Source organism: Chiloscyllium plagiosum, unplaced genomic scaffold (assembly GCF_037043375.1).
Source record: "Chiloscyllium plagiosum isolate Xiang-an unplaced genomic scaffold, Cpla_swu_hap1 HiC_scaffold_5, whole genome shotgun sequence".
Taxonomy (NCBI): Eukaryota; Metazoa; Chordata; class Chondrichthyes; order Orectolobiformes; family Hemiscylliidae; genus Chiloscyllium; species Chiloscyllium plagiosum.
The window spans coordinates 133,179,844-133,190,910 of record NW_028270143.1 but is presented as its reverse complement, the minus strand read 5'-3'; the positions used below and the strand labels follow the sequence as shown (position 1 = coordinate 133,190,910).

At 55.9% G+C, this 11,067-nt stretch overlaps 1 protein-coding gene across 1 annotated transcript in view; it reads right to left on the bottom strand.

The window, feature by feature from the left end:
* Positions 1–9,835: 9,835 nt before the first annotated feature.
* Positions 9,836–11,067, bottom strand: part of LOC148150034 (uncharacterized) — a 63,407-nt gene continuing 62,175 nt past the window's right edge. Inside the window, exon 12 of the mRNA XM_087987695.1 lies at positions 9,836–11,067. This exon is cut by the window's right edge and continues 558 nt beyond it. Within this exon, the coding sequence (XP_087843821.1) occupies positions 10,609–11,067 (459 nt within the window). The 3' untranslated portion in view covers positions 9,836–10,608.

Genomic DNA, 11,067 nt, shown 5'->3' with positions numbered 1-11,067 from the left:
TTTCCTGAGCTGCCTGAGGAGGAAGAGGTGTCGTTGTACCTTCCTGACCGTCACATCTACGTGGGAAGGCCAGGACGGGTTGTCAGTTCCCGTCACTCTGAGGGACTTGACCCTCTCCACCCTCTCCACCTCCGCTCCGTTGATGTAGATGGGGGTATGTCCTCATTTCTTCCTGAAGTCAATGATCAGTTCTTTAGTTTTGCCGACGGTGAGAGACAGGTAGTTCCTGTTGTACCGCGTCACCAAGCCCTGGATCTCCTCTCTGTATTCTGACTCGTCGTCGTTAGATATCTATCCTATCATGGTGATGTCATCAGTGAACTTGGAGGTGGTGTTTGTTTGGGATTAGGTTACACAGTGTGGGTGTACAGGGGGTATGGTAGGGGGCTCAGAATCCATCCTTGGAGGTGGGGGAAGGGGGTCAGTGTTGAGGGTTATGGTGGAGGAGGTATTGTTGTCAATCTTCACTACATGTGACTCCAAACCCACAGCGACGTGGCTCTTAACTTACCCTCTGGGCAATTAGGGATGGGCAATAAATGCTGGCCCAGCCAGTGATGCCCATGCCCCATAAATGAACAAAACAAATTGGGGCAGGATAAAGCAGATGGAAGTGTAGCCTGTCCTGAGGCGATTTCATCAGGGTTAAAGAATGTTTCCCCTTGCGGGACAAACTTGGACACAATTGAAAAGTAAGGACTCCCCCAACTGAAGACTGAGGTAAGGAGGAATTTCTTCTCTCAGAGACCATAAGACCATCTGACATAGGAGCAGAAATTAGGCCATTCAGCCCATCAGGTATCGTCCACCATTCAATCACGGCTGATATGTTTCTCAACCCCATTCACCCGCTTTCTCCCTGTAACCCTTGATCCTCTTGGCAATCAAGAACCTACCTATCTCTGCCTTAAATATACTCAATGACCTGGCCTTCACAACCCTCTGTGGCAATGAATGCCATAGATTCCCCACTCTCTGGCTGAAGAACAGTGTTCACAGCCCAGACCATCACGGAAGCCAACCTTCCATCCACGGCTTGCTGCTGCAGATAGGCTGCCAACATCATCAAAGACCCCTCCCACCCTAGTAATGATCTCCTACAACCAATTCTGTTAGGCAGACGATACAGAAGCTTGAACACACAGCAGGTTCAGGAACAGCTTTTTCCTGGCTGTTATTAGACTAATGAATGGACTCTTGCTGGTCTTGCTACCGCTGATCTCATCTAGTACATGCCCTGTGCAATATAACCTGTATGCCTCTGTTTAAGAATTTTTGATCGGTGCATCCTTGCTTAGTATGATCCTTTTGTACTGCTCATAAACAAATCTTTTCACTGTACCTTGGTACGCGTGACAATGATTAATAAATCAAATCAAAGACCTCAGGCGGGGTAGGAGCTGGTGGGTCAGGGACACTAATGTCACAAAAAGACTGCAGCCAGAGGGGTCTTGTGTGAGAATGGAACATTTGGGAAGGGGGAGCAAAAATCAATGGTATTCTTTAAAAGGATAAAAAACTGCAGGAAGCTGCAACACAAAGGGACTTGTGCGTGAAACACAGAAAGCTAGCACCCAGGGGGCAGCAGGGAATCAGGAAAGGTCACAGAATGTAGTCCCTTAGGGAAGTCTTACTGCAAACTGTATAAGGTGCTGGGGAGACCACACTGCCAGTGGTTGTGATCTCCTTACTGAATGAAAGGTATCGTTACACTGGAGGCGGTTCAGGGAGGGTTCACTCAGATAGTCCCTGGGATGGAGGGATTGCCTTATGAACCGAGGTTAAACAGGTTGGGTCTCTACTCCCTGGAGTATAGATGAACGTGAGGTAAATCTCATTGAAACAGATCAGATTCTCAACGTGCTTGACAGGGTCAATGCTGAGAGGCTGTTTCCCCTCATGGGAGGGTCGAGGGCCAGAGGGCACTGCCTCAGAATAAAGGGGCACCAACTGAAGACTGAGATGGGGAGGGATATCGTCTCTCAGGGGGTTGAGGGTCTTTGGAACTCCTCACCAAAGAGCTGTGGGGGGCAGAGTCCTTGTGGATATTTCAGGCTGGGGAATGAAGGGGAAAGGGCAGGAAAGGGGACGTCAGGAATGTTGGATCAGCCATGGGCCAACTTAATGGCGGAACAGGCTGGAAGGGTGACACAGGCTGGAGGGGCCGAATGGCCTCCTTCTGTTCCTCTTTCTTACGGCCTACATCTCAGACTGTTAGCTGGGAGACAGGTGGAGGTTGGCCCTTGCATGGAGGACAACGAGGTGGGTGTGATCGCGGAGGGGCGTGTGGGGAGTTTCTGTTCCCCCATAGGGGATGCCTGATGCACAACCTGACGGTGATTCTGTAACCGAGGACAGGTCGAGACAGTGAGAGAGATGGGATTGAGGTGGGGTGAAAACCAGCCCCACACCCTCAGACAGTGTCACCAAAGGGGCAGTCAATAAGAGGGGAACCAGGGGATGGGTTCAGATGGAGAAGTGTTGCTGGTGATTCCCTCACACGCTGTGATTGGATAACAATGGGGTGTTGGTAAACACAACCTGGCCTCCACACACAAGGACAGACAGGGGACAGAAACACAGAGAGTGCTGGAGAAACTCTGTACGGAGAGGAACAGAGTTAACCACCTCCAGTCCACTGACCCTTCATCAGAATGCTTTCCAAACATTGTTGTAAAAGGGTGGTGTATGCAGATTCTTCAAAGAGCTAGTACAGCACAATGGACTGAATGGCCATCTCCTACACAGTGCTGTTTTCCTTGGTATAAATACGGGGCTGGTGATGGGGAATCCTGAGCAGGGCAGTTTGAACACACTCTCTCTCTCTGTAGTCAGCCTCACCCAGCACTCAGGCAGCCTGACTCTGTAATTCTGGATAATTTCGGGCCCACAGCTCTGTCATTAACTGCTTTAAGTCTTTCATGTCTGAAATGCAGAGGCTGCAGATCCAGGAGCTGGTGATTAGCTGACATCATGCCTGCGGCTTTAGTAAATCTGGACATTCGGCAGAACCGAGCCCGGGTTCAGAGCATGGGGGCAGGAGGATGGGCGAGATGGGGTAACGTGGGACTGGGTGCTAATGGGGCATTCCACAGAGTGATGGGGATGGGGGTGGCAGCTACAACAAGATTAAAATCCTGCACAAAGACGCCAGCATTTGGACTGTATTCAGGTGATAGTTCCAGGGTAGCAGGTTTGAATTTCTGTTTTGGACTGGAGCGGTTGTGGGATGTGAACACTGGGGAATGGAATCTGATTAGCTCACATATTATGGGATGGCAATAAACACTGAGCTGTGTGAGGACTGTATCATGTCATGTCTAATAGTGGAGCTTTAATCTTGGTCGTCTGATAACACAACACTGAACCAATCATCCCATCAGAAGCAAATAGATTTCAGCAATACTTTTGATAAGGTTCAGTATGGTAGGCTGATGAGCAAGGTTTATCACAGGGGATCCAGGCAGAGTTAACCATTTGGATACAAAACTGGCTTCACATGAGACGACCAAGGGTGGTGGTGGAGGGTTGGTTTTCAGACTGGAGGCCTGTGACCAGTGGAGTGCCACAAGGATCGGTGCTGGGCCCTCTACGTTTTGTCATTTACATAAATGATTTGGATGCGAGCATAAGAGTTACAGTTAGTAAGTTTGCAGATGACACCAAAATTGGAGGTGTAGTGGACAGTGAAGAGGGTTACCTCAGATTACAACAGGATCTTGACCAGATGGGCCAATGGGCTGAGGAGTGGCAGATGGAGTTTAATTCAGATAAATGCGAGGTGCTGCATTTTCATCTCCTTTCCTTTCTCCATCTTTGAGTCTGGAGCTGAGATGGTGGGTCACAGGCTGCACTGACATTGGCGTGCATTGGGAATCCTGGTTTCAACAGCATGTCCGGGATGGGGCCTCATACAGATCCTGTAGTGGGGAAGCAGGCCCTTCAGCCCATCTATCCACACCGACCCTCTGAAAAACAACCCACCCGGACCCATCCCACAACCCAACCCATGCATCTCCCATGGACAATGTATCAAACCTGCACATCCCAGGACACTGGGCAATTCCCCATGGACAAGCCACCTGACCTGCACATCTTTGGACTGTGCGAGGAAACCCACCCAAACACAGGAAGAATGTGCAAACTCCACACAGACAGTGGCCCAAGACTGGAACTGAACCCGGGTTCCTGGCGCTGTGAGGCAGCAGTGCTAACCACTGAGCCACCGTGCACCACAGTGAGCTAGGCCTGAAGCCCGGACTCCTGGCTGTGTGAGGCCTGGTTCATAGCTCCTTGAAAGTGGAGTCGCAGGTAGATAGGATAGTGAAGAAGACGTTTGGTATGCTTTCCTTTATTGGTCAGAATATTGAGTACAGGAGTTGGGAGGTCATGTTGGGGCTGTACAGGACATTGGTTAGGCCGCTGTTGGAATATTGCGTGCAATTCTGGTCTCCTTCCTATCGGAAAGATGTTGTGAAACTTGAAGGGGTTCAGAAAAGATTTACAAAGATGTTGCCAGGGTTGGAGGATCTGAGCTATAGGGAGAGGCTGAACAGGCTGGGGCTGTTTTCCCTGGAGTGTCAGAGGCTGAGGGGTGACCCTGCAGAGGTTTATGAAGTCATAAGGGGATAAATAGGATATATAGATAAGGTCTTTTCCTGGGGGTGTGGGAGTCCATAACTAGAGAGCATAGGTTTGAAAGGGACCTACAGGGCAACGTTTTCACGCAGAGGGTGGAACGTGTATGGAATAAGCTGCCAGAGGATGTGGTGGAGGCTGGTACAATTGCAACATTTAAGAGGCATTTGGATGGGTATATGAATAGGAAGGGTTTAGAGGGATATGGGCCACACTGTTTGTGGGTCAGTGCTGAGGGAATGCCGCACTGTCGGAGGGTCAGTGCTGAGGGAGTGCCACACTGTTGGAGGGTCAATGCTGACGGAGCGCTGCACTGTTTGTGGGTCAGTGCTGAGGGAGTGCCGCACTGTCAGAGGGTGAGTGCTGAGGGAGTGCCGCACTGTCAGAGGGTCAGTGCTGAGGGAGTGCCGCACTGTCGGAGGGTCAGTGCTGAGGGAGTGCCGCACTGTCGGAGGGTCAGTGCTGAGGGAGTGCCGCACTGTCGGAGGGTCAGTGCTGAGGGAGTGCGGCACTGTCGGAGGGTCAGTGCTGAGGGAGTGGGCACTGTCGGAGGGTCAGTGCTGAGGGAGTGGGCACTGTCGGAGGGTCAGTGCTGAGGGAGTGGGCACTGTCGGAGGGTCAGTGCTGAGGGAGTGCCGCACTGTCGGAGGGTCAGTGCTGAGGGAGTGCCGCACTGTCGGAGGGTCAGTGCTGAGGGAGCTGTAGTTTTGTAGATGTTGTCTTTGGTGGGAGATGAGGTGAGGCCTGGTTTAAATGGTGGTGATGAGTGGACAGACTGTGATATGTTGTGAAAATAAATTTCTTTACGTTTCCGAGAAATGTTTGAGTGGCTCTTGCTGCAGGACCTGCTGGAATTGTGTTGCTGGTTTGGATCCTGATGGAGTCCTCCGAGAAACCACTTTCCCCAGAGACCAACCACAATGACACCAACACAGGCTTTATTTAACAGCAACGGAGGGAAGGAGAGCGCCAGGCACTGAGCTGGACACACACACACAGATTAAACATTAGCACACACTGAGCTTTCCAACAACAAAAACCACACACAGCCACCCCAGCACAGGCTGTCCCGGCGTGGGGCGGGGGGGGAGGAAACAATAAGGAGAATTAAATCAGGTTCCACAGCAATGTTTTCCCAGGACAGGGACAGCAAGGGGTTAGATACAGAGTAAAGCTCCCTCTACACTGTCCCCCCATCAAACACTCCCAGGACAGGGACAGCACGGGGTTAGATACAGAGTAAAGCTCCCTCTACACTGTCTCCCATCAAACACTCCCAGGACAGGGACAGCACGGGGTTAGATACAGAGTAAAGCTCCCTCTACACTGTCCCCCCATTAAACACTCCCAGGACAGGGACAGCACGGGGTTAGATACAGAGTAAAGCTCCCTCTACACTGTCCCCCATCAAACACTCCCAGGACAGGGACAGCACGGGGTTAGATACAGAATAAAGCTCCCTCTACACTGTCCCCCATCAAACACTCCCAGGACAGGGACAGCACGGGGTTAGATACAGAGTAAAGCTCCCTCTACACTGTCTCCCATCAAACACTCCCAGGACAGGGACAGCACGGGGTTAGATACAGAGTAAAGCTGCCTCTACACTGTCCCCCATCAAACACTCCCAGGACAGGGACAGCACGGGGTTAGATACAGAGTAAAGCTCCCTCTACACTGTCCCCCATCAAACACTCCCAGGACAGGGACAGCACGGGGTTTGATCCAGAGTAAAGGGTGTACTGTGACAGGCTGATATCAGCACAGCTCCCTTCCCATCCCCTCACGCTGCTCCACTGAACAGATCTGGAACAATCCCACGGCCTGGCGGAGAGGTTGGGGCTGGAGGGTGGGAGTGTGCTCAGGGTCACGGAGGTCCACGGGGATGGAGTTGGAGGAGGGAGATGGATGGGGGAGGATGGATGGGGGGAAGATGGTTGGGGTTAAGATGGATGGGGGGAGGATGGATGGGGGGAAGGTGGATGGGAGGAGGATGGATTGGGGGAGGATGGATGGGGGGAAGATGGATGGGGGAGGATGGATGGGGGGAGGATGGATGGGGGGAGGATGGACAGGGGAAGGATGGATGGGGGGAAGATGGATGGGAGGAGGATGGATGGGGGGAGGATGGATGGGGGGAAGATGGATGGGAGGAGGATGGATGGGGGGAAGGTGGATGGGGGGGGAAGATGGATTGGGGGAAGATGGATGGGGGGAAGATGGATGGGGGAGGATGGATGGGGGGAGGATGGATGGGGGGAGGATGGACAGGGGAAGGATGGATGGGGGGAAGATGGATGGGAGGAGGATGGATGGGGGGAAGGTGGATGGGGGGGAAGATGGATTGGGGGATGATGGATGGGGGGAAGATGGATGGGAGGAGGATGGATGGGGGGAAGGTGGATGGGGGGGAAGATGGATGGGGGGAGGATGGATGGGGGGAAGGTGGATGGGGGGGAAGATGGATGGGGGGAGGATTGACGGGGGGGGAAGGTGGATGGGGGGAGGATGGATGGGGGAGGATGGATGGGGAAAGGTGGATGGGGGGAAGGTGGATGGGGGGAAGATGGATGGGGGGAGGATGGATGGGGGGAAGATGGATGGGGGGAAGATGGATGGGGGAGGATGGATGGGGGGAAGGTGGATGGGGGGAAGGTGGATGGGGGGAAGATGGATGGGGGGATGATGGATGGGGGGAAGATGGATGGGAGGAGGATGGATGGGGGGAAGGTGGATGGGGGGGGAAGATGGATTGGGGGAAGATGGATGGGGGGAAGATGGATGGGGGAGGATGGATGGGGGGAGGATGGATAGGGGAAGATGGATGGGGGGAAGATGGATGGGGGAGGATGGATGGGGGGAAGGTGGATGGGGGAAGGTGGATGGGGGGAAGATGGATGGGGGGATGATGGATGGGGGGAAGATGGATGGGAGGAGGATGGATGGGGGGAAGGTGGATGGGGGGGAAGATGGATTGGGGGAAGATGGATGGGGGGAGGATGGATGGGGGGAAGGTGGATGGGGGGGAAGATGGATGGGGGGAGGATTGACGGGGGGGAAGGTGGATGGGGGGAGGATGGATGGGGGAGGATGGATGGGGAAAGGTGGATGGGGGGAAGGTGGATGGGGGGAAGATGGATGGGGGGAGGATGGATGGGGGGAAGGTGGATGGGAGGAAGATGGATGGAGGAGGATGGATGGGGGGAAGATGGATGGGGGGAGGATGGATGGGGGGAAGGAGGATGGGGGGAAGATGGATGGGGGGAAGATGGATGGGGGGAAGATGGATGGGGGAGGATGGATGGGGGGAAGGTGGATGGGGGGAAGATGGATGGGGGGAGGATGGATGGGGGGAAGATGGATGGGGGGAAGATGGATTGGGGGAAGATGGATGGGGGAGGATGGATGGAGGGAAGGTGGATGGGGGGAAGATGGATGGGAGGAGGATGGATGGGGGGAAGGTGGATGCGGGGAAGGTGGATGGGGGGAAGATGGATGCGGGGAAGGTGGATGGGGGGAAGATGGATGGGGGAAGATGGATGGGGGGAAGATGGATGGGAGGAGGATGGATGGGGGGAAGGTGGATGGGGGGAAGATGGATGGGGGGATGGTGGATGGGGGGGAAGATGGATGGGGGGAAGATGGATGGGGGAGGATGGATGGGGGGAAGGTGGATGGGGGGAAGGTGGATGGGGGGAAGATGGATGGGGGAGGATGGATGGGGGGAAGGTGGATGGGGGGAAGGTGGATGGGGGGAAGATGGATGGGGGGAGGATGGATGGGGGGAGGATGGATCGGGGGAGGATGGATGGGGGGAGGATGGACAGGGGAAGGATGGATGGGGGGAAGATGGATGGGAGGAGGATGGATGGGGGAAGGTGGATAGGGTGAAGATGGATGGGGGGAGGATGGATGGGGGGAAGATGGATGGGGGGAAGATAGATGGGGGGAGGATGGATGGGTGGGGAATGTGGATGGGGGGAGGATGGATGGGGGGAGGATGGATGGGGGGAAGGTGGATGAGGGTAAGATGGATGGGAGGAGGATGGATGGGGGGAAGATGGATGGGGGGAAGATAGATGGGGGGAAGGTGGATGGGGGAATGTGGATGGGGGAAGATGGATGGGGGGAAGATGGATGGGGGGAAGGTGTATGGGGGGAAGATGAATGGGGGGAGGGCGGATGGGGGGAAGGTGGATGGGGGGAAGATGGATGGGGTGAGATGGATGGGGGGAGGATGGATGGGGGGAAGGTGGATGGGGGAAGATGGATGGGGGAGGATGGATTGGGGAGGATGGATGGGGGGAGGATGGATGGGGGGAGGATGGATGGGGGGAGGATGGATGGGGGGAGGATGGACGGGGGGGAAGGTGGATAGGGGGAGGATGGATGGGGGGAGGATGGATGGGGGGAAGGTGGATGGGGGGAAGATGGATGGGGGGAGGATGGATCGGTGAAGGTGGATGGGGGGAAGATGGATGGGGGGAGGATGGATGGGGGGAAGGTGGATGGGGGGAAGGTGGATGGGGGGAAGATGGATGGGGGGAAGATGGATGGGGGGAAGATGGATGGGGGGAAGATGGATGGGGGGAAGATGGATGGGGGGAAGGTGGATGGGGGGAAGATGGATGGGAGGAGGATGAATGGGGGGAAGGTGGATGGGGGGAAGATGGATGGGGGAAGATGGATGGGGGGAAGATGGATGGGGGAGAAGATGGATGGGGGGAAGGTGGATGGGGGGAAGATGGATGGGGGGAGGATGGATGGGGGGAGGATGGATGGGGGAAGGTGGATGGGGGGAAGGTGGATGGAGGAGGATGGATGGGGGAAGATGGATGGCGGGGAAGGTGGATGGGGGGAAGGTGGATGGGGTGGGAAGGTGGATGGGGGGGGGAAGGTGGAGATGGATGGTGGAAGATGGATGGGGGGGGCGTAAGATGGAGATGGATCGTGGGGGAGATGGAGATGGATGGGGGGATGGGAATGGAGGAGGATTGGAGATGGGGGATTGGGAAATGGAGGAGTGGGGTTAAGGAGATACAGGACAGGAGTCTCTGAGGAACAGTGAGGTCACCAAGAACTGAACAAAACACAGACTCCCCCCTGTCCACTTGCCCCCAACCCATGCACCTCTGGACACCTCCCCCCACCCCAACCTACTACCCCCATCTCCACCCCCTCCCCCTCAGGCCATGAGCCCAGTGTGGTTTTACTCTGTCACAGGATGAGGGCGCCACAAGCCGGGCCAGCATTTATTACCCAGAGGGCCCTTAAACACCAACCCCATCGCTGTGGGTCTGGAGTCACGTGTAGGCCCTTCCCCCCTTCCCTAAAATCCATTCGTGACCTGGATGGATTTTCCCAACAATCAGCAACAGATTCACGGTCACCATCAGACGCTCAATTCCAGATGTTGACGGCCGAGGGTTACGTTCCTGGGCTCCCCGGGTTAACACTTTACTGATAACACCATGACGCCATTTCGCCTCCTGGTGGCCATTCTTGAAAAGCCCCGATTAATGACTGACTGCTCAGCTGTGGTGGGCATCGTGGCTGTGGCTGGAGCCGGGTCATTGGTCGGTTCCTGCGATGGGTGACTCCCAGTCGGACGGAGGTCTCACTGCCCTGGCACCACCCCGGGGTGATGCCTTACATCGTAGTCTGGGTCAGCTCACCCACGGGGTCCCTCACCAGGGAAGGGGGATGGGGGGGGGGGGAGGTGGGAGGCTGGGCTACTCGACCAGGTAAGGCAGCGCCTGCAACATCACTCCCGTTGTCTGACCCAACGCCCACAGCCCAATGGGGGATGGCTGACCTCGGCCAATCAGCTCACTCCCCATGGGGCACAGAGGGCAAGGCAAGCCCGTCCAATGGCAGTGGAGGGAGGGAGTGGGGAATTATGGGGAGTGGGGGGCAGGAGTCGGGGAGGGTTGGGGGATGGAATGGGGTGGGAACAGAAACACAAGGAGATCACCACCAAGCGACCCGGGGAGCTTCCGGAATGTTCCATGGCTCCACAGGCAGGACGTCAGTGACCGTGGGATACTGGGACCCCAAGGGAATGGGGTGGGGGTCAGTGTACCCCTGGGGGAGGGGGAGGAGATCAGGGTGCCCCTGGGGGAGGGGGACGGGGACAGTGTACCCCTGGGGGAGGGGGAGGGGGTCAGGGTGCCCCTGGGGGAGGGGGTCAGAGTTGAGAGGGAGGGGGTCAGTGTACCCCTGGGGGAGGGGGATGCGGACAATGTACCCCTGGGGGAGGGGGTCAGTGTGTCCCTGGTGAAGGAGGAGGGGGTCAGTGTGCCTCTGGGGGAGGAGGAGGGAGTCAGTGTACCCCTGGGGGAGGGGGAGGGGGTCAGGATACCCCTGAGGGAGGAGGAGGGGCTCAGGGTTGAGAGGGAGGGGGTCAGTGTACCCCTGGGGGAGGGGGAT